The sequence below is a fragment of the Podarcis liolepis genome (assembly GCF_965112155.1).
Source record: "Podarcis liolepis genome assembly, chromosome: 7".
Classification (NCBI taxonomy): domain Eukaryota; kingdom Metazoa; phylum Chordata; class Lepidosauria; order Squamata; family Lacertidae; genus Podarcis; species Podarcis liolepis.
In genome coordinates, this window is record NC_139561.1 from 44,378,172 (window position 1) to 44,400,777 (window position 22,606).

General features: G+C 47.4%; 3 protein-coding genes across 3 annotated transcripts in view; 2 read left to right on the plus strand and 1 right to left on the minus strand.

Annotated features, from left to right (window-relative positions):
* Positions 1-22,606, plus strand: part of LOC310711640 (farnesol dehydrogenase-like) — a 241,642-nt gene that overhangs the window by 29,048 nt on the left and 189,988 nt on the right. The window lies entirely within an intron of this gene.
* On the plus strand, positions 175-21,006 carry KLHDC4 (kelch domain containing 4). Its single transcript, XM_083513657.1, has 12 exons — positions 175-381; positions 1,398-1,489; positions 2,256-2,334; positions 4,328-4,426; positions 6,277-6,413; positions 8,434-8,526; positions 9,834-9,993; positions 13,913-13,982; positions 14,333-14,541; positions 15,640-16,048; positions 18,464-18,598; positions 18,951-21,006. Exons 1-12 carry the CDS (start codon positions 178-180, stop codon positions 19,124-19,126), a joined length of 1,863 nt encoding a protein of 620 aa, XP_083369783.1. The 5' UTR covers positions 175-177; the 3' UTR covers positions 19,127-21,006.
* On the minus strand, positions 10,649-11,177 carry LOC310711664 (large ribosomal subunit protein eL27-like). Its single transcript, XM_083513880.1, has one exon. It carries the CDS (start codon positions 11,116-11,118, stop codon positions 10,720-10,722), a length of 399 nt encoding a protein of 132 aa, XP_083370006.1. The 5' UTR covers positions 11,119-11,177; the 3' UTR covers positions 10,649-10,719.

Here is a 22,606-nt window from a genome sequence, read left to right on the forward strand (position 1 = left end):
AGTTGACAGCTATGAATAAGCGGCCACCGACTTGCATCAAACCAGCCCGCTTCGTCTGTTCTCCAGATCGGAAGGCCTGGCAGGGAGCCTTCCCTTCCAGCAGATGGCAATAGTCTCGTTTTTGCGGCGGATGAGAAGGATCCCGCTTGCCGCCTTTGCTCCTTCCCTCGGCAGGAAATGACCTTTGTTTGGGGTCTTGGGAAAAGGCCAGGCTGGGTCGGGGCACGTGTCTTTTGCGCGCAGAGGGAAGAGGCTGGCCAGGCGGCCTCTCCTGCTGCAAAGATGGGCAAGAAGAGCAAGAAGGAGAAGAAGGTGAAGGGGGCTGAGAAAACAGCCGCCAAGATGGAAAAGAAAGTCTCCAAGAGGGCCAAGAAGGAGCAGGTGAGCCCACAGGGCTGCGAGGAAGCTGAGCTGCCCCCCTCCCGCCAGGGCTCCTGTGCCTTTAAGTGCTTCGTTGCAGGCAGAAGCTCAACAGGTCTGCACTTCCTGGATAAAGAAGAAAAGCCCCCTTGGCTGAATTTTGTGCAACCTTCAGCCCCCACCCCGCTAAAAAAAAAAAGGCGCATCAGCTATAGGGCGGGATGGGGGGAAGGAATGCAATTCATACGAACGTAGGTAGCTGCTTCATACTGAGTTAGACCATTGGTCCATTGAGCACAGTGCTGGCTGGCAGCAGCTTTCCAGAGGTTTCGTTTCATTCATTTTATTTGTATGCCTCTTTCCCACAAAATAAAATCACGCTCAAAAAAGCGGCTTACAACAAAACAACAGGGATGCATTTCAAACAATTTCATAGTAACATAGCAGAACACAGCAACAGTTTCATAACATAGAACAATAACAAATATAATAAGAGAAACCCCCTTCTGGTACTATAAATAGAACAAGGTTATTTAAACAACACGCAGCGTTTGATAGTGGAAATAATAAAGGAGCTTTTCATTTTGTCTTAGTCCTAGAAGCACTCCTTCCAAGGTGTTGCTCAGTGCCCCCCTCTTGCAGCAGCTTAGAAGGCTTCCAAGGGCAAAGGGTGGGGTAACTGGAAACACCCCTCCCGTGATGTTGGTGTTTCAGGCAGGGGGTGTCTCCAGCCCTACCTGGAGGTGCTGCTGGGGTTTGAACCTGGGACCTTATGCATGCAAAGCAGATGCTCTGCTGCTAAGCTATAGCTCTTTTAAAAATAAAGGTTTGGGGGGCTGTGGTAGTACTATGTGAGAGAGAACAAGAAGAGAGAGAACAGTGTAATAGAATAAGCCCCCATATCATCTGAGGATGGGAAATTCCTTCTAGATCTTGTGGTTCAGTCTGTGCTGGCTGATGGGAGTTGTAGTCCAAACAACATAAGGAGGGCACCTGGTTGTGAAATGCTCTTGATCAGACTGTCTCTTTGTTTAAAGGAGGATCTTGAAGCTCTGATAGCGGAATTCCAGACACTGGATGCTAAGAAGACTCAAGTGGTTGAGACAAGCTGCCCCCCGCCCTCCCCAAGGTAAGAATGTGCACAGGGGTCATATTTTCCTGGAAGTGTGGGCTACAAACAACCCCTAATAATCTTACCAGGCTTGCTGGAACCAGCATTGATCGTGCAGCATTCAGAATAACTAAAAGATCAGAGTGGTCTCATCGTTTGGCTTTATTCTCTGGTATTTTTTCTACTAATGTTTTTTTTAAAAAATTTTTTGCTTGTTTTTACCTAATAGTCTTAATCTTTTCAGACTTTCTTGCAGCCTTTCTCAACCTGTGGGTCCCCAGATGTTGTTGAACTACAACTCCCATCACCCCTAGCTAGCAAGGCCAGAGCTCAGGGATGATGGGAGCTGTAGTCCAATAACATCTGGGGACCCACAGGTGGAGAACCGCTATGTGTTTGCTCTTGTATTTCTATTGGTTTGGTGTTTTTGCAAACTGCCTCTCAGCCTCACAAGGTTGTTGTGTGGAATAAATGAGGATGGGAAGAGCCCCTTGAGCTCCTTTGTGGGGGGGAAGGTGGGATATAAATGATACTCTGATTTTGAAATTAAATGTGTTGATATTTCCCCTCTTTTTATGTTAGTATGGACAACAGTAATGAATCTAAGCTGTCATCAATATAGTGACCACTTTCATACGTCTCAGAAAATGGCTGCTTTTGCATGTCACCATAGGCGTTGCAGGATGGAGTTATATAAAGCTCTAAAGTACTTTTGCACGGTACGCTTGGAACAGCTCCCCAGTCTGTGCCCCTTCTTATATCTGCCCCACTTTTCCATCTCCAGGCTCAACGCATCTCTGTCTGCACATCCTGAGAACAATGAGCTAATCCTCTTTGGAGGTGAATATTTCAATGGCAAAAAAGTAAAGTATATCCTTTTGTCTATCCTCCTGCCCCCTTCCCTGACCCAGGGTACCTGGGGTTGCCCTCCAGGCTCCCAACTCCCATCAGCCCCAGGCAGCGTGGCCTAATGGGCAGGGGTGATGGGCATTGTACTCCCGCAACATCTGGAGGGCCATGGGCTCCCCAGCCCTGCCCTAACTCCAGTTCACCCTGCTTATAAACTCTGCCTTGACTTTTTGCTTTCAGTGACTTTGCACAAAATTATTTTATTGGAATGAGGAGCTATTCAGGGTCCCAGAATAAATGGGACTGCCTGTCCATGCTGCCCGCTGTAATGACGTCCCAGCTGCCACAGGCATGGCAGGTTCCATTAAAAGGGCCAAGAGTGATTGCCTGGCCATCATCAATGTTTTAGGAGTTCATAACTCCTGGAGACAGATTTGGAGCATCTCCTTCAGCTCCTCGGCCTCTCTGCACATGAACAGCCCTCCTGCTGCTGTCCAAAAGGAGCTGGTCTCCTTTCTGTCCAAATTGAGTACATCCAGACTATGAATTTTGCAGAGACATTTGGGTCACAGACTGATTGTGGTCTCAAATTAGCAGTATAGGAATTGAGTCATTTCCCCCAACCGCTCCCTCTTTCTGCACAAAGCATTCTTTGGGCTGGTGCAGTGGGGGAAGCGGACAGTTCCTCTGCTGCTTCATCCTTCAGCCCATAATTTCTCAACATGGGGCAACCGGTTTCTTGGAGGTCTGCTCATTGTGGAGGAGCCTGCTTGGCTTTTACCACCATGTCTTCCCAAGCTCCTATCCCCTTAATGCCAGGATTCCCTTCTGAGGTAGGTAAAGTTGCTAGGAGTTGCACCTTCACCCCTCAGTACCTAAAAAAGGCCATGCTTTGGTAACTAGAAGTCTTTTATGAATGTAATAGATTTCTGTTTAGCTCTGAGCACTGACTAGGGTGCAGACGTGTCCTTGTCCCTCTTCAAAGAGCTTGGAAAATGGAAATCCTGGTGGGAGCTTTTAAAATAATGCTTTGGCGTCAGTACCTCTCCCAAGACTTAAGGGATGGGGTAGACTCTAAACCAGGCACCCCAACCTTTGGCCCTCCAGATGTTTTGGACTACAATTCCCATCATCCCTGACCACTGGTCCTGTTAGCTAGGGAGCATGGGAGTTGTAGGCCAAAACATCTGGAGGGCCACAGGTTGGGGATGCCTGCTCTAAACTAACAGAAGAAACTGAGTGCCCATCTATTACCAAGTCAGGTTAAAGGTCCTTGCATTAATTTGCAAAGGCCTGAGCAACTTAGGTCCAGGTTAGCTTAGGGATCACCTGAACCCTTATATCCTGGCTTGATCATTGAGATCATCTGCAAGGGTGGTGTTGACCATTCTACAAGTTGCCAAAGCTCATTTGGCATCGATGTGAAATTGAGTCTTCAGCAGCATTGATGATGTGGCATTCTGTTACTGGTGAAGATTCATCGGGCGCCTTCTAGATTACATTCACCTTTAAACGTTTGCTGGAAAAAATTCAGTGCTAGGTTATGTATACACATAAGAGCCATGATTTTAAATTATAATGTGGTTACAGTTTAAAATCATTAGTAGGATTGGAATAGCACTTGCAGTTTAATGGTGAAATCTGGATATGATGAAGATATAAAAGACTTGGATTACTATAAAAGATGCAGGAGGAAATGATTAACGATAGGACCCACAAAAGCAGGGAGGCAAGTCCAGGAGATTCTTTGTAATCTTGTTTTTATGATGTATGTTGGATATTTGATTGTAAAACTTTAATTCGAAAAACCAAATAAATAAATGTTGATGTGGTTTTTTTTTAATTGTATAGATATAATTGTGGCAAATCACTTTGGGCTTTTTATTATTAAATTGCCATATACAAGTATTTTAATAAATAAAAGGAGTGTGTGTGTGTGTGTGTGTGTGTGTGTGGAGTAAACTACATATTCTAGCAAGATTCTGCCTCCTCTTCCTCTTCCTCTAGACGTTCCTGTACAACGAGCTGTTTGTTTACAACATTCGGAAGAACAGCTGGGCTAAACTTGACATCCCCAACCCCCCTCCACGCCGCTGTGCCCATCAGGTAATAATACGCTGTGCCCCAGGAAGCAGTTCTAGGAGGTGAGGGTTTGCAGTAGCAGAAGGGGTTACACAGCTGGTGCAGAGGCCTTCCTGACATCCTCCTTCACCAGCATCATACCATGTGTTGCCTCAGAGTAGAAGTATATTATTTGTTGTTTGCTTTAAGGTTTCAGGGCAGGTATTAACAATTTAAAATAAAACATATATTTAACTTTAAAATCATATAAATATATAGGCACAGAGACACACATGCACACTAGGGATCCCCTTTCCCAACTCATACAACTATTACGCACAGTCCCAACTCCATTTCTGAAGCCGCCTCTGTCTTTGGTTCTGCAGTCCTGGTTTTATCTTCACCCCTATGCTTCCTCCCTTTGGCCATTTTCCTCTCAGTTCCTTCTGCCCCTGCTTTACTCAAACTTCTGCTGTTGTTTAAAACCACTTTCCCCATCAGTGTCTCTCCCTTCTGACTCCTGCGCCACTGCCCCTTGTGTTGGGCAGCCTGTCTTCTTTTCCCCTCCCCTGCCCCACCCTGACTTCATGCAAATCCAAGATTGTGATGTGGCACTGCGGATCGTCCAATAAGGGACAGCAATGACAGCCTTACATTTTTACGTAGATAGAGAGAGAGAAAGTTGCATGGTTATTTTTGCATCAGATGTGGAAATAAGCATGTATGCAAGAAGGGTGCTAGAGAAACCCACTGAGTTTGATGCTGGTGCTCAGAAAAGGATAGTGTGTGTGTGTGTGTGTGTGTGTGTGTGTGTGTGTGTGTGCTCTCTCTGTAAAATTCTACCTGTCATAAATGACAGTGTCCAGCAGATGGTGCTTTAACAAGCTGTAATTTTCCACAACAAGCCATTCTCTGGAGCAGGACTCTCCAACCCGTACAGATCAACTCCTGGGATCCCACTCTTAACCTCATCCTGCAACCTGGACCTGTTTTTAAATTTGTTTTACTGGATATGCCTTCTCTCTCCCTACCAAGCAGCAGCAGCAGCAGCAGAAAATCCTTCTAGACTTCTTTGTGTGACCTACCTTTGGGTTACATGTGATCTGTTTTTGAGCCACCATCCAACTACTGTAGGCCACCACTGGCCTGGAGTTGCAGTACACTTTTGCATACATTCATTGCACCGTTTGGCCCAGATCAAAGCATAAAAATACTGTTTCATTCAATCCAGCAATCTCAGCACAAGGCAACTGCAGCAGTACTAACGCCCTCCCCCCACCAACTTTTCTACCCCAAAGCTCGTAGAAAAAGAAATATTCACAAGGTCTGGTGCAAGGATGACAAGGAGAGAGCCAGATGTATCTCTTGAGGCAGGGAATTCCTTGGGATTCCTCTTGAGGGGCCACTCTTGGAAAAAAGTCCTGTCTGCTAAATTACTTTGTAGAACATCTAGATTCCACTCCTTGTGACACTGTTATCCTTTGGTATCCATTCTGAATTACGAAGGGATTCTGAAGGCTTTAGCCCAAATGCACCCCAGGAGTTGAGGCAATAAGACCCATCTGCCACCACTCAACTGTGAAACCTCCACAATCAGGCCATCTCTCCCCCCCCCACCCCTTCAGCTATTAAAGTCACAGGCTTGGCTTTGTCAGGAAAGGAATTGCTCTACCCATTGCTAGGATTACCATTTCTGCTTGGAGCGGGTTCAGATCTGCAAACTCTGGATGACCTGTACACATAGAGCCTTGGCCTTGGTTGTCCTGACAGTAAAATGGGGGGTAAGCACAGTGCTGTTGGTAAGGTTTAATGAGGGAGGCTGTTCATGTGTTGCACATGTTGAAAATCACACAAAACTTTCCCTAACTTTCTCTCTCTCTCTCCTTCTTTGGCAGGCTGTGGTGGTAGCTCAGGGTGGTGGACAGCTTTGGGTGTTTGGCGGGGAGTTTGCTTCACCAGATGGGGAGCAGTTTTACCACTACAAAGATCTCTGGGTCTTGCATTTGGCCAGCAAGACCTGGGAGCAAATAAAGTAAGTGAGGTGTGGCATAATGCATAAGCTGCTTGTCTCCTTGAGCAGCAGCACTGCCAGAATCCAGTCCTGGGAAACGTCTCTTTTTTCCTTTCCCAGATGTTGTCGGACTCCCAACTCCCATCAGCTGGCTGGGGCAGGCCAGAGTTGGAGTCCGACAGTGTCTGGGGGGGGGGCACAGATGTTTCCCAACCTTAGTAGAGGGGTGTGATAAGTGGGTAGGCAAAGCGAGTCTTTGCTTTCTGATCCCAACTGATTGGAAAGGTAGAGCATCTTCAAATATTGAAGAGCGTTTAGGAAATTGTGACAACACAAAGCGTGAATTTACCTGGTTGGCAAATAGGCAATGCAGTCTTCCATATGTGATCACCTTTTCCTACCTGGAGGAAATATTTAAAACATGAAACTGTCTGTTGGTGTTTATATGAACATGCAGGAACACAGGAGGCTGCCTTGCACCAATTCAGACTGTTGGTCCCTCTAGTTCAGTATTGTCCACACTGACAAGCAGAATGGCTCTCCAGGGTTTCAGGCAGGGAATCTCTCCCAGCACTACCGGGAGATGCTGCTGGGAATTGAACCTGGGTACATCAGCCTGCAGGGACGCGGGTGGCGCTGTGGGTAAAACCTCAGTGCCTAGGACTTGCCGATTGTATGGTCGGCGGTTCGAATCCCCACGGCGGCGTGAGCTCCCGTCGTTCGGTCCCTGCTTCTGCCCACCTAGCAGTTCTAAAGCACTCTTAAGTGCAAGTAGATAAATAGGGACTGCTTACTAGCAGGAAGGTAAACGGCATTTCCATGTGCTGCGCTGGTGCCGGTTCACCAGAGCAGCTTTGTCACGCTGGCCACGTGAGCCGGAAGTGTCTTCGGACGGCGCCGGCTCACAGCCTCTAGAGCGAGATGAGCGCACAACCCTAGAGTTGGACACGACTGGCCCGTATGGGGTACCTTTACCTTTACATCAGCCTGCAAAGCAGATGCTCTACCCCTGAGCTACAGTAGAAATACCCTTCTGTAGAGAGCTGCTCTATTCCAAGTCTGACCACCTAGCTCAGTATCAACCATTTGGACAAGCAAAGGCTTTCCAAGGTTTCGGGCAAAGTACTTTCCCAGGTCCTCCTGCCTAAGATCTGATCAGCTGAAGATGGCAGTCTGGTGTAGTGGTTAGAGTGCCAAATTAGGACCTGGGAGACCAGGGTTTAAATCCCTGACTCTCACCAAGCATGATCTTCGACCAGTCACTGCCTCTCAGCCTAACCTACCTTTCAGGGTTGTTGTGGGAATTAAATGAGAAAGGGGGAGGACCCTGCACAGCACCGTGAGTCCCTTGGAGAGAAAAGGCAGGATATAAATAATAACCTGGAATCTTCTGCGCGTGATGCACTGGCTCTGCCACTCCTCTGCGGAAGCCCCGCCTGACCCTGGGTTGTCAGCAAGACCTCCTAGGCCCCTCTTTTGCCCACCCTCTCTTTCTTGTTTTCTGCAAACTGCAATTGAAATGCCAGAAGGAGGGAGTAGCAGAAAGTTGATTTACACACAGACACGCTGTCAGGAGAGCAGTGAAACACAGGCGGGCTGCCTCCCCCGCAGACTTTCTCATCAGCACAGATGTTGGAGCTCTTCCCGAGGAGGAGGCGGAGATGGAGCTTTTGTTTCTACTAAATAAAAAAGGGGCAGGGGTGGGGGTGGGAGAGAAGTAGTTTGTCAGCCAAGAGGGCAAGTGTGTTGCCTACAGAAAAACAGGCAGCTGGTGCGTGAGCCAAAGAGACCTTCTTGTTCCCCACATTGGGGTTGGGCAACTTCTGGCCCTTCTGGTGTAGTTGGGAGTCCTAACTCCCACCATCCCTGCGGCCATTGGTCCTGCTGGCTGCAAGAGTTGCCAGGAGTTGGAGTCCAGCAACATGTGGAGGAGCAGAGGCATCTCAGTCCCCCCCCCCAAATGGTATGAAGCAGAAACTGACGATGGGCAAACAGTGGGGCCTTCTCCAGTCACTGCTCAGTCTGTTCACTTGTGTTTCAGGGCTTCTGGGGCCCCTTCGGGTCGGAGCGGACACCGCATGGTGGTGTGCAAGAGGCAGCTGATCCTCTTTGGAGGGTTCCACGAAAGTGCAAGGTCGGTCAGCGCTGTGCTTTTTGTTCACTTGGAAAGGGTTGGCTCGGGCCCAGCAGACCTTAGGCCAGGGGCTGCTCACCTGTGGCCTTCCAGATGTTGCTAGAGTCTCCGTACGCATCATCCTTCAGCAATGGCTGTGCAGCTGGAGTCGGATAATATCTGGAGGGCTACAGCAGCTGCCCCATTCCTGCCTCAGATCCATCTTGTTCATTGCGCCCCATTCTGAACGCTGCCAGTCAGTGGAGTTCCATTGGTCAATGGAGTTCCATTTGTCAGCTGATCTCCAGTCATTGGACTTCATTTCTTCCACAGTGTGCCATGTGTTGATGGCAAGGGCTTGTGGAGAGACGGATCTGCTGCAGAACTCCCTTTCATTGGAGGTGGGGAGGAAGAGGGAGGAAGGTCAATTAAGGGACTAGGGACATTGTGGAGGTTTGTCATGTGATGGAATGGGTTGGAGAACGTGGCCACAGAAAAGTGTCGTCTCTTTCCCCCCATAACATTAGAAATAACTCCAACAAAACTGACCAGCTGTAAATCCAGGATGGACAAAGGGAAGTCCACCTTCATGCAAGAAACTTTGGGATTCTCTGTGTAAACTTGCTTACACAGATGCTGAAGTGGATTGTGCTGATTGCTGGAAGACAGATTTATCAATAGCTCTTAGCCATGGTGGCTGTATGGAGCCTCCATGTTCAGTTGACGTATACCGTTAAATGTCAGGTAGCAGAGGCATACAGTGTGGAAGGTACTCATGCCCTGTTTGTGGGCTTCTTTGGGACATTTGATCTGCCACTGTGTGGGAAGTTGAATGCTGAACTAGATGTGCCTTTGCATTGCTCCATGTTCTCAATGTCTTACAAGTTGCATCTAAAGCCAAGCTTGGAGTGTATTCTGGAAGCTAGACTGGAGCACCATTAAAAAAAGAAAGAAAGAAACAGTGGAATTCAGAGAGGTTCCTTTCAGGAATCTGCTTCCAGAAATGACTCCTTTTTACTTGTCACCTACATGTCAGAGAGTAAGGATTTTTGGACATTCAGCACCAGGGACAGCAACTTTAGGAAGCAAGAGACTTCCTGATAAGTTTCATGTGCTTATACATTTTTCTCTGCCTTCCAAAGGATAAGGTGTACATTGCAATCTCTGGGAGTGCCAGTGACGTGGGCACGTGCCCCAGCTTAGTGCCTCCAAGAGGCAGGTTGTCCGATAATCAATAGACACAGTCCTGCTTAGCTTCAACAAGGTTCACGTGCTTTCAGACCATGCGCCTTATCAGTACCTCTGCCTGCTGCTTTTGTTCCAATCAGAGATTACATCTACTACAACGATGTTTATGCCTTTAACCTGGACACGTTTGCCTGGACCAAGCTGACTCCCTCCGGGATTGCCCCTGCTCCAAGGTCTGGTTGCCATCTAGCTACCACTCCTGAAGGCAACATCCTCGTCTATGGAGGCTACTCCAAGCAGGTAAGTGGTGCCTTTTACATTGACTTGCTTAGTTCCCTGTTCCATATTCCTTAGAGTGACTAAGAGTGAGTTTGCAAGGAATAGGCTAGCTTCTCTTATCTGTGTTTCGTTGGGGCTCTGGATCATTTGTAGCAATGTCCACATAACTGAAGACACACACTCAGGGCTGGTTGTTTTCCGGGACAGCTCTCCCTTCATGTGGCTCAGATTTCCTACATGGTGGGGGGTGGGGTGATCACTCTGTGCCCCAAGTCATTCAGCAAACTTGTTGAACTGCAAGAAGTTTGGCCACTGAGCCTCAGTCTGGTTAAGCAGACTGAACATTTGGGTGGTCAAGGCTTCTTAAAGTGAAAATGTTCCCGTTCAGCTTCACATCCCCTAAGTTGGGCTCTGTTGCAGTTTGTACAGAAAATGTACGACTTCCCTCCTTTGGAAGCAGATCTCATTAGTAGCTGTTGCATCTGAACAGCCAGAGGGACATCGCCTTTTGAGCCTCTCCAGTCTCATCTCTTTTGCCTTCCTGTTTGCTTCATCATTCAAGGGTATGGAATGGAGGCCTTGATGTTGCCTTTCCTAGTGGATAACTAGACTGTGGCTATAGTGCTAACTCCACAATGCCTCTTTCTTTCCTGCCCTATCCCTGGGAGCTCTAGGAAGGATGCTGCTTAATTTTTTTATTTATTTTTTGGCTTTTCAAAAATATTTATTGGTGCAAATGCATGCCACTCAGAATCTGAGCTTCTGGAAAAACCACTTGTTCTTGCCCGTCTTGTATCTCTCCTCAAATTTCACTTTGGCCTCCCGCCAGGCTTTGCGTTTCAGCGCAGGGTCCCTAAAGACATCCTTGTTGACAACGTTCTTGTCAAGGGGAATATCAACGGAGTATCTGGTAGGCATCAAGTGGTTGTAATTGTAGACCTTCACGAAGGACTTGATCTTGGAACGCTTGGCAATCTTCTTCTTGCCCATGCTTGCTGTCACTTTGCATGGGTAGCGATCGATGTCAGCCACCAGAGCGTGGCTGTAGGGGCGGTCAGAGGTGCCATCATCAATATTCTTAACAATAACAGCTTTGCGTCTGGAATAACGCCCAGCGAGGACAAGGACCTCTTTCCCTGGTTTCATAAACTTGCCTATCTTGGAGCTGCGGCAGCGATGGCACCCACCGGATGCTGTTTAATTTAAGCCTCAAAACAACCCCAGGAGGTAGGTTGGGTTGAGGGCAAGCCTCAAGGAAGTCACTAAACGCAGATCTGAGTGGCTGCTCAGCTCTGCTCTGCTGGCTTGTGCACTACATGTTAGAAATTAAGGGGAGACATAATGAAGATGTCTAATAGCATGAGCAGAAAGCTAGACTGTTGCGATCGCCCACCCCCTTCTTTTGATCCCGTTTGTCTGGAAGGAAACGGGGGCTGCTCTCCTGTGTTCATTCTTCATTTTACTTTTACTTTCTGACTTTCTCATTAGTGTGTTCTGCCATATTGGTTGGGATCTGCTTGGATTTCCAATTGTGCAGATGCTCACCTGCTTCAGGGGTTGCCTACATGTACCCACAGAGGGCAGAGAGGGGCAAAAAGCTTGTCCCGGTGAGCAAGCGCAGCAGCGGCTGACATATGTAGGTGCCTGCCCCATTTTGTGATCCTTTTTCTTTTTTCCTGCTCTTTTAGATGTGGCAGCCATTTTGTGACCTGCTTCACCCCCGCAGCAGCCATTTTGTTATATGCCAGCCCCCAGCCCCGGCAGCCATTTTGTGCCTGGCACCCACAGCACTTTCTCAAAAGTTCAGATTTGTCCCCTGGCTCAAAAAGGTTGGAGCTCCTGCTTGAATGCAGAAAATAGGAACTCCTTTCTTGCAAGGCACCAGTGATTTGCCCCTTTCCTGCTTTCTCCTATTCCCAATATCTGCACCAACCTACAAACCACAAAGCGTGCAAGGTGTCTGTGGGTGTTTTTAAATAAATACTTGGTGGTTTGCGACAAGGGTAATGTGGTTTCAAGTGGGGTAACAATGTTGTTACCTGCCTGACTCTGCTCTTCCCAGCATGGAGCTGGAAAGGCCTTGTAGTGCCTAGCTTCAAGCTGCTTCTTAGTTTTGGCCTGCAGTATATGGGCTTATGGAACTCCCCGCTTCCTCTTTTGGGGATTTGACACCAGGAGACACCCAGGTACGTTGGCAGCCTATATAGCCTTAGCAAGATCTTACAGTCTTAATGAATTTATTGCATTTACCGTATATCCCACATCTTTCAAAGAGCTCAGGTAGACGTATATGGTTCTTCCTCTCCTCATTTAATCCCCACAACAACCCTGTGAGGTAGGTTGGGCTGAGAGGGAGAGTGACTGGCCCAAGGTCACCTAGTGAGCTTCATGGCCGAGCGGGGATTTGAACCCTGGTCTCCCAGGTCCTAGTCCAGCACTCTAACCACTGCCCCACACTGGCTCCCTTTGCAAGATGCTGTGTGCAGTGGGATTGTCTTAACCAGGTCTGAGATCTCGCTGGGTGTTTTTTGCACGGGACATGGTGCAATTTGAAACATGTCTAAGAGCGCCACCCTTTGAAAATGCCAAAAGCCTTGATTCTGGTCCTTATCATTAAAAGTCATATGTGAAGGCCATCTTTGTTCCCACGCTCCACGTTGATGGGTCGGGTTCCACAGGTGGAATCACAAGTCTGTTGTGTGTTGACACTTGCTTGAGACCTGTTGTAGCATACAGAACCGTAGAGCTGGAAGGGTAATTGGGGGTCATCTGGTCCTACCCTCAGTGCAGAAATCTTGCCTTTACAATGCTAAGCCAAAATCTGCATCCTTTTAATTCCTGCCCATTCTAGAGAGAACAACCACATTTGGGTGTGAGATACTGTGTTCAGTTCTGGTCACCTCGCCTCGGAAAGGATATTGCAGAGTTTGAAAAGGTTCAGAAAAGGGCAACCAAAATGTTCAAGGGGTGGAGCAACTCCCCTAGGCTGGAAAGGTTGCAGTGTTTGAGATTTTTCAGTTTAGAGAAAAGGTGTGTAAGAGATGAGATTAATCTAGGTGAAGATGGATAGAGAACAGTTTCCCTCCCTCTCTCATAACACTAGAACTCATGGGCATCCACTGAGTGTTGGAAGATTTAGTGTAGATAAAAAAAGTGCTTCTTCATGCAGCATAAACTATGGAACACCCTCCTGCGGGAGACAGGGATGGCCATCAAATTGGAAGAGGATAGACAAATCCATGGAGGAGAGGCTATTGATGGCTGCTAGCCATGATGGCTCTGCTCTGCTTCCAGAGGCAGGAATGCTGAATACCAGTTGCTGGAAAGTGCAGGAGGAGAGAGAGCTTTTGTGCTCAGGTCCTTCTGAGGGTCACTGTGAGAACAGGATTCTGAACTAGATGGACCTGACCAAGCAGGCGGCTCTTAGGTTTCTCAGCAAGCCTGTTACACCTTCTGCGTGATGCAGACCAGATATTGGAAAGCCACCAGCCTGCCTTATCTTCTCTTTCTAAAGGGCTGTTGTAAGGATTACAGGATAACGCACGTGAAGCACTTTCTGAACTCCTTAAAAGTCGTAGAAGATGCTGTGGTTATTCTTTAGCCTGTAGCCTTGTTTGCATTTCAGTCTTTCTGTGCCTTAGTAAACTCTGTTCCAGGCTTGCAGAGGAAAGCCTTTTGTAAAAATTTGTATATGTAGGCAAGCCCATTCAGACATATTAAGACATATGATGTACACCTTGTATTAAAAATCTGTTTGTGTTTTTTTTTAAAAAAAAAACAGTTTTATTATATTCACAGTTTTAAAATCTGTTTTAGTTATTAGTTTTTAATGGAAATTTTGTACCATTTTTATATCACCCACTTTGATTTTCCTTTATTTAAGAAGTGGATAGATAGCTAGATTAAAATATATATCAAACATTTCTTTTTTTTTCTACAGCGAATTAAAAAAGACGTTGACAAGGGCACTCTTCATACAGACTTGTTCCTGTTGAAGGCTGAAAGCTCAGGTAAGCAGAAGGGCTCAGGGCTGCCTGGACTCCATACATAGGAAGCTGGGCCTGGCCTGGGTTCGATTCTCAGTGTAGTGGCTAAGCTTACTTATATGAGATTTTTGGAGCTATTTGCTCTTAGGATGGTGGGGGAAGCAGGTGGATGGGTGACAGAGCTGCCATTTCAGAGGTATGGGGTGGACAGAGGAGTAGAGGCAGGATTTAATGTCTTGCTTTTCATTCCAAGGTGGCACTCTGCTCACATTCTGCTGACCTTAGACTTCAGGATGTTTCCCTTTGCCTGTGATTTGCAAATGCTGTCCACCTTAAAAAAAAGAAGCACTCCTTTTCTCTTTCATGTTTCCTAGACAAGTGGACCTGGGCTCGGATTAGTTCTTCAGGGGTGAAGCCGACCCCCAGGTCTGGTTTCTCGGTGGCTGTGGGTCCCAGCAACCGGTCCCTTCTCTTTGGTGGGGTCCACGATGAGGAAGAGGAGGAGGACCTTGAAGGAGACTTCTTTAACGATATTTATTTCTACGACTTGGCAAAGAACCGGTGGTTTCCTGGACAGCTAAAGGTCTGGAAAGATTCTTAAACGTGGGGTTACTCTTGCTCAGCAGCCTTTAGCCACCAGCTCTGCCTTCATCTGCAACGTGGAGATAATCATGCTGCCCTGCCTTGCAGGGTTGTTGTTAAGAATTGCAACAAGTGCAAAATGTTGGCGAAAGTGCTCTGAGCACTTCAGAGCCCTGTGCAAGTTCTGAGGGTTTCGCCTTTTGGTTTACAAGCTCCCTGGCCTTGCAGAGGAGACTGGGATGTGTGCACGAACACCACAAAGTTGCCAAATAAAAAAAGGCAAACTGAAAAAAAGAAAGAAAAGACCCTACATATTTTCACCTGCAGTACAATTCAACCCATGCAGACCCATTATAACATAGAGAATTGAGCCTGGGTGGTGCAGGGGTTAGAATGCTGGACTAGGACCTGGAGAACCAGGGTTCAAATCCCCACTCAGCCATGAAGCTTGGGCCAATCTCTCCCTCTCAGCCTAACCTACTTCACAGAGTTGTTGTCATGATAAAAGAGAGATGACTATGCACGTCATTGCAAGCTTGGAGGAAAGCTGGGATAAAAATGCAATTAATGAATAAAGCAAAATAGATAATGATCACTTGCAGTCATCACAGTGGACTAATCTGCCCATTCAGCAAAATGCAGGTGTTGCCATCCCACGTGGATTGTACCACTTCAGAAAGCAGGTTGGGAGTTGTGTGTTTGAATGATCCCTGTGTGTCACCACAAAGTCCTTAAAAAGGAAAGCTAGCACGCCAGGGGAGAGCCTCCAGCCAAGCCTACACCCCAGTGCGACCATCAGCGTTGTTGTTAAAAAATTCAATCATGCAATTCCCACCTGCATTTTAAAGTGGTACAGTCCATTTCTGAATGGTACAGTCCTGGCACTGTGGCACAGGTCAGCTCCCTGTCAACAGAAGTGGAGAGGTTGAGGGAGAGCACACTGGATAACGAACCAATTCCTGCCAAATTTCATCAGTTTGTCAGGAAGGTGGCAGCTGTCTGTTCTGCTTTGCTTTTCAGAAGTTGTGCAGGCTTTTGCTTTTGGGCTCCGGCCTGCTTCCATTAAAGTGTTTCTCTTCCTCCCCTCCAACCTCAACAGGGCCCAAAGACTGAGAAGAAGAAGCGGCGTCGAGGGCCTGCGGCAAAGACTGGCTGTGAAGCTGGTGAGAGTGAGGAGCGGCTCCCTCCGGGCCCGGTGGAGATCATCAAAGAGGTGGTGGCAGAGGATGGGACCATCATGACTATCAAGCAGGTGATTTCGGCCCCTGAGCTGGAGCTGCAGGATCCTGAGTCGGAGGATGAAGAGGATGGCATGGGTGATGAGGCCTCCGGCCAGCAGGTGGAGCCATGCCCACGCTCAAACGCCATGCTGGCAGTCAAGCACGGGGTGCTCTATGTTTACGGAGGGATGTTTGAGGTGGGCGACCGCCAGTTCACTCTGAACGACCTTTATGCTATTGACCTCCACAAGATGGAAGAATGGAAGGTCCTCGTGGAGATGGACCCAAGTAAGTTGAAGCCACTTACCATATTTTGCTTCAAGCTCTTGCAGCCAGCTTTCTGTTCTGTATTTCTGCCATTACGCTGGGCAATTGCAACATTTGTTGATGTTAAGAATTCAAATTCTCTTGCGTTTATTTTTTAAAACAACAACAACAACAAGTTGCTAATCGTTATGGTCGAAGCTTTCTGGAAAGCCTATTGGTGCTGCCTGATGAAATCCCAAAAGCTATTGGAGCCAGGGATCAGACACTGGTGTTCTGACTCCTTGCCCTTACCCACTTGGCAGCAGAAGCAAAATCTACAACACTGGCCAGAAGAATAAAATAACACAGTAATTGCCACCCTCTTCACAACTCTACCAATAGATGACAGGCTTTCCATCTGATCAGGTCCTTAATTGGGTTAGGACTTTGACTCAGCAATTGGAGTTAGCGGGATCCTGCCTGCAGGTTTCCTACAGGCATCTGGTCAGCCAAGGTGAGAACAGGATGCTGGACTACATGGGCCACAGGCCTGATCCTGCAGGCTCTTATTTACCTGTATTGCACAGAAAATATGCACGCTTTGTTCATTTGTCTGATTTAAATAGAACAGCTACCTAGGAGGCACAAACACAAAACATCCTCCGTTGCTAGGGCTTTGATTCTGTAGTATTTGTCAACTCCTTTCCACGACGAATTCCAGTGAGCTGCAAGCTTTGCTGCTGCTGCTGCTGCTGCTTCCCATCCAACATGACTTCTGAAATTTCACTAGGCACTACCCACATTGTATTTTTTTACCAGCCTGTCTCTGCAAACATAAGGACTAGAAACTTAAGAGAAAGCCCTTATTCTTAAAATACTTGATTCAGTGCCAGACACTGAGCATTGACACAAAACCAGTGGGAGCATGTGGAGCATCCACAGGCTTCAGCAGACAGTCAGAACTTCAGGAAAGCCTTTTGTATAACAATCTCATCAAGCTCCTGGGCATTGGAAACTATTCCTAGAAATCTGAGGGCTGCCGTGTTTAATTTTACTACACGACTGCAGCTGACTGGGGACAAAAGCCTATTTAGGCTGGCAAATTAGACAGGTGATGGGGATGCAGCCTGCAGCCGAGGCTGTTTTTAATTCTTGGGGCTGTGAATAGCGTTGGATTTCATCAAGTGTGCACACACAAAGTCTAATTTTGGCCTGGCTTAATCCCCGGGAAAACCTTTTTTTCCATGCCCTTTGGCTCTAAGTTGTCTGGCCTCATTTGTGTCTGGACCTTGAAACCTTTGTCTTAATCCCACCAAAGTCGTCATGTCTGTGTGTTGAACTCCTTTTTAGGCTGAGTGCCTTTGGCAACCCCCAGTTGCCCAGAGCTCCAGGCACCAGCCACAAACTCCTCTTAGTTATCCCACAGGTCTTTCCACTTCGTTTTTCCACTTACCGTTGTCATAGAACCACGGAACTGTAGAGTTGGAAGGGATCCCCAAGGGTCATCTAGCCCAGCCCCCTGCAATGCAGGAATCCCAGCTAATCACAGTCATGTAAATAAGGTTGCTACCTGCCTTCAGTGCCGTCTCCTAGGGGGAAGGCAGGATATGACTCCTTTAAATAAAGTAAAACAAATCTCAGCCTCTGCTGCTCACAAGCCTTCCACGATACCTGGACACAGGCAGCTGTGTTGACTGATTATTATTATTTGTACCATTAATTAAATGCATTGCCCATCCTTCACCGGCAGGTCTCAGGGTGGGCTACAACAATTAAAAATTCAGAATTAAAAGCAGATTACAGTCACAGGTTGGCCCTGAAAGCACACGCATCTCAGCTGTCAAAGGCCGGAATAAAGTCGTGCATCTTCAGCATTCGCCAAAAGCTGTACAGTTGCCTAGCTGGTCTTTTCCCTGGCTTCTAGGAACATAGGAAGTTGCCATATGTCTGTGTAGCTCAGTAGTGTCTGCACTGACTGGCAGAGACTTTTCAGGGGTTCAAATGGTTCTCTTCCAGCCCAACATAGAGGTCCCAGGAATTGAACCAGGGGCCTTCTGCATACAAAGCAGATGCTCTCCCACTCTGCTGTGGGCTCAGTGCATCTGGCTGTGTTGCTTTTCAAGTGAGGTTGATCCCATTTCCCTCCTGCTTGATGGTTAATCAACTCCCCATTCACTCTAAGCTTTGAGGAGGTCTTCTCCCTCTCTGGGTACCTGAGCCCCAGTCTAGGTTCGTATTTTTAATTTTGAAAGTTAGAGACAATGAGTCTCAAGCTTGCCTTGGCAACCTCCTGTTTGCCCTAGACAGCCGCCACTGTAAACCCAGGTATATAAAGAGTTGCTGCTGGTCCCCTGATGGTGATGAAATTCTAGATAAAGTGGCCAGAGGGTAAGCTGCCGTTCCTGCTGCTAACTTTGTATTCCCTTTTATACCTGTGAATTTTAATGGCTGCGGCAGAAACTCAGGAATGGCTTGAAGATTCGGAGTCTGATGACGAGGGAGATGTGGAAGGTGCAGAGGGAGGAGACGAGGAGGACGAGGAGGAAGAAGATGAAGAAGAGGACTCTGACGATGCTGAGGGCGAGGATGAAGGTAGTTGCCCAGAAAAGAACTGGAAAAGAGCACCTGTGTTCTCAGATGTGCTGGAAAGGAGACGCTTATGTTTCCTGTCTCCGCTTGACTTTGCATGCCAAATGCTTTAATGTAATCTGCTTGACTTTTTGTTAAGTGGATTTGGCAACGAATTGTGCAGTTCAAGCTTCATCTGTAAGGAAGTGGAGATTTGTTGGGGATTTTAGTAGAGTTGCCATAGGATATTACGCATTCTTTGTGCAGCATCTTTTTTGTCTATGGAGTGCTACACCTGGAAGAGACCAGGTGGTCCTCTCTGCTCTGCTCCTCATTGCACTTTCTCTCTCTCCCTCTCCTTTCCTGCCTTCTGCAGCAGAGGAAGATCACCCCGCTGTGCAGCCTGATGAAAAGTACACAGATTACCTCTCCCGGACAGAGCAATACTGGGTGAAACTGGCCCGCCAGAAGATGGGCCCTGATGCCAAAGAGAAGAAGATGGTGAAAGTGGGGCATGCAATGGCAAAGGCCTTCCATGAAGGGTCTGCCTAGCGAGGTCTTGCCTGCCCCTCAATGAACGTTGGGACAGCTGTTGTGTAAACATGCAATTCTCCATCTTCAGCGGAAACTACCACTTGGCTTTCTGCATGTTAATGAATTGGCTGTAAGGGAGCAGTTTGCAGCTACAAGGATTAGAAGGCCACCTCTGGCCCTGCAAGCGCTTCTCTCCCTCTCCCTCATCCACTCCTGCTGATTTTGTGACAGGTTGTTGGAGCTTTGGGACTGGAGGATGTTCCCTTGTGATATTGTGAACTTAGCCCTGGTTGGCACAGGGATGCCTTCCAAGAAGGGGAAGCAGGAAGAGGAAAGGAAATGGGAGAGGCTTGGGTGGGCCACTCTGAGGGAGTTGGTGGATTAGAGGCACCAGGTGCTTAAAAACTTGGCTATTCTTGTTGGAAGCTTTGAGTTTGATACTTAAATGTTTGAGAGTTTCAGGAGGCTCCTGTTTGCCGCTCCCATCATCAGACCAGGAACTGGGACTTAACCATTTCGGCAGGTTTTATAAATAAAGGTTCTTTTGTCTGTTAGGATGCTTTCTCCTTTTTAATGGGCAGTATTGAAGATGGGAAACTTTTTGAGCCAGGATGTACCAAGCTCCCATCTTGTTCTGCATCTGACAGGTGTGCCAACATCAAGCCAGACATTCTTCATGCTTAGAAAGCTGTATCATGCTGGCTTTAGTACGCCGTCACGTCACCATACCAAATGCATGGACTGAATTTCCTCCCAGATCGTTGCCTAATTTCTTTCCTTGTAGAGTGCAGAAATAAAGCTTAGTAACCCTGGTTTCAAATTTATAGGAGAAGGAGCTCTGTGGGTGGGGTGGGGGCTGGAAGAGGCCTTGAATCTGCCCCACAAGGTTCATCATCTGGTTCATAAGACATTAACTTTTTACTTTTTTTCTCAGACTGACTGTGCTGTCAGAACCATATTTTATAAACATTCACAATGTCTTAAGAATTCCTCATTTCTTAAAAAGAACTTTTCTCATTGGAATTAGAAAAACTGCCCCTATCAAGATTATTTAACCCTTAAACAAGTTTAAATAAGCAAGCACTTTTAATTAGTTGTTATTTTTCAGCAACTGGATCTGAGTATTAGCCAAGACCCTTAATCTGGGACTGGCTAGAGGATTTGCATGCCTGAGTTTAAGCTGATTTTTGTCCTGTTAACTTCAGGTTGAGTCTACTTCAATCCTAGTACAGCAGCTGCAGATGTTTTATTGCTTGCATGATAAACGGATCTTAACCCACAACCACATCTTCAAGGAAAGGGCCATAGCTGTACATGCTGGCACTTGCTTTGCCTATAGAAAAGCCCAGGTTCTGGCCCCAGCTATTCCTGTTAAAAGTACCTCAGGCACCTGAGATCTTGGATAGTCAATGTAGCAGACCCATCCCTCAGTGGCAGGCCACGTGTGTGTTTAGCAGACAGATGATGGCAGGTTCAATCCCTGGTGTCTCCAGTTAAACATCTTGGAATAGACTTGGGAAAGCCCCTCTGCTGTAAGTCAGAGACAGACTCAAGTCTGGGTGTTAACTAGCTCAGGACTAAGGTAGCTTCATGTGTTCATATAGCTGCTTCAAAATAGATTCCCTGGAAATAGTAGTTTTTGCTTCCAAGGGTCAAATGGGCCGCTAAGGACTAACTCTTCTGAACTCTTGCAACAAAATTGGACTCATTTGCTCAGTTTTGGAATTGATATATAAACCTAGAGAAGGAGCATCAATGGGTGTTTTCACTATTTAATCGCAGGAATTCACTCAGCATTGAATTGTAGATTCAATTTGCGTTCTTTTTTAGTGGCCTGATTTTTATTATATTTCAGTATTATTGTTGTTATTTTCAATAAACACCATTTGAAACCAGAACTGGGGCACAGGTCAGCATCTTCCTGCTTAAATAGCCCCCCTTTGTCTCCACCTAGCAATATCCTTGGCTTTCTTTACAACCAAGTGTTGCTTTTGTTCCCCACGGTGCCATACGGCAGAGCAGGATCCCTGATCACGGGAAGAGTGACTGAGAGCAAGTGAGGAAGGGAAGGACAAGCCCCCCTGGGCCTGGCGCCAACAGCAGCCGGCGCCTCTTGACGGGCAGGATATCCATCAGCCGTGGAGATGGTTATTGTCGCAAGGGACCTGCCCTGCAGGAGGGGAACATTATCTCCAGCGGCTAATGGTTTAATGCTCTGCACAATGCTGCTTTTCTGCAGTCCCTTAAAAGAAGTTCAAGAAAAGTGCTCTGTGCTCAAAAAAGAATGAGGAAGGATTTCACTGCTTTGGGGGGGGCATTGGTGGGGCCCTGACCCCCTCAGGGTTTCAGGCAGGGAACCCAACCTGGAGATGCTATTGGGGTGGGTCCTGGGACCACCTGCATGCAAAGCAGATGCTCTGCCACTGAGCTACAGCTTTTCCCCTGAAGTCCACCTCGCATAGCAATGCTTCCTCCATATTGATGCTCCAGGAGGTCTTGGGGGGAGCTTTTATTCCCACCCTCCCCCAGTCCTGCTGCCTTGAGAGCCTTTTAACTTTGGGTAAAGGAGCCCTGGGCCAGGAGCTGTATGTGGCCCTGCTGGGCTCCCTATCTGGCCTTTCCGTCTTCCTCTAGGCCCTACCTCCTTTCTGTTGCTCTGCCCTCTTTGTCACCTCTGGCTGTTCACAACACTGGCCTGTACCCTTCAGACATGGCTCATGGCATCTTATAAGGACAGGGATTGAAGCTGGGCTCCTGTTTGCAGGGTAGGTGTTCCACCCTCGTAGGTCACATCCAGACAACAGTTCCCAGGATTCTTTTGGGGGCAGCCGTGTGCTTTAACTGTATGGTGAAGATGTGACATTAGCCCCACAGGTGTGGGTAAGTTACAATCCATTATGTACACCACAATTTAAGAAGGATGTTGACAAGCTGGAATGTGTGCGAGGAGGGCAACCAAAATGATCAAGTTCTGGAAACCAAGCCTTGTGAGGAATGGTTGAGGGAACCGGGTGTGTTTAGCCTGCAAAAGAGGAGACCGAGAGAAGATAGGATAGCCATCTTCAAACATGTTAAGAGCTGTCACCTGGACGATGGAGCAAGCTTGTTTTCTCCTGCTCTGGAAGATAGAACCCAAACCAATGGATTCAAATGACAAGAAAGGAGATTCTGATTAAACATCAGGAAGAGCTGCCTGACAGTGGAACGGACCCCTTGGAGGTTGGTCATCTTTCCTGGATGTTTTAGTTGAGATTCCTGCATTGCAGGGGGTTGGACTAGATGTCCCTTTGGGACCCTTCCAACTCAACAGCTCTATGATTCTGTATGAAATGCTAGTAGAAATGGGTGTTTCATTGGGGTTAGCTCTCAAAGGCTGCAGGATTGGCCTTTTGGAAACCAACTGGATCACTAGCCTTTCTGTGCACACTACAGCTGTACCCCACATACGTCTACGTGTGAATCTGAAACGGAAAACGGGAAGGAATTGTGCAGATTCAG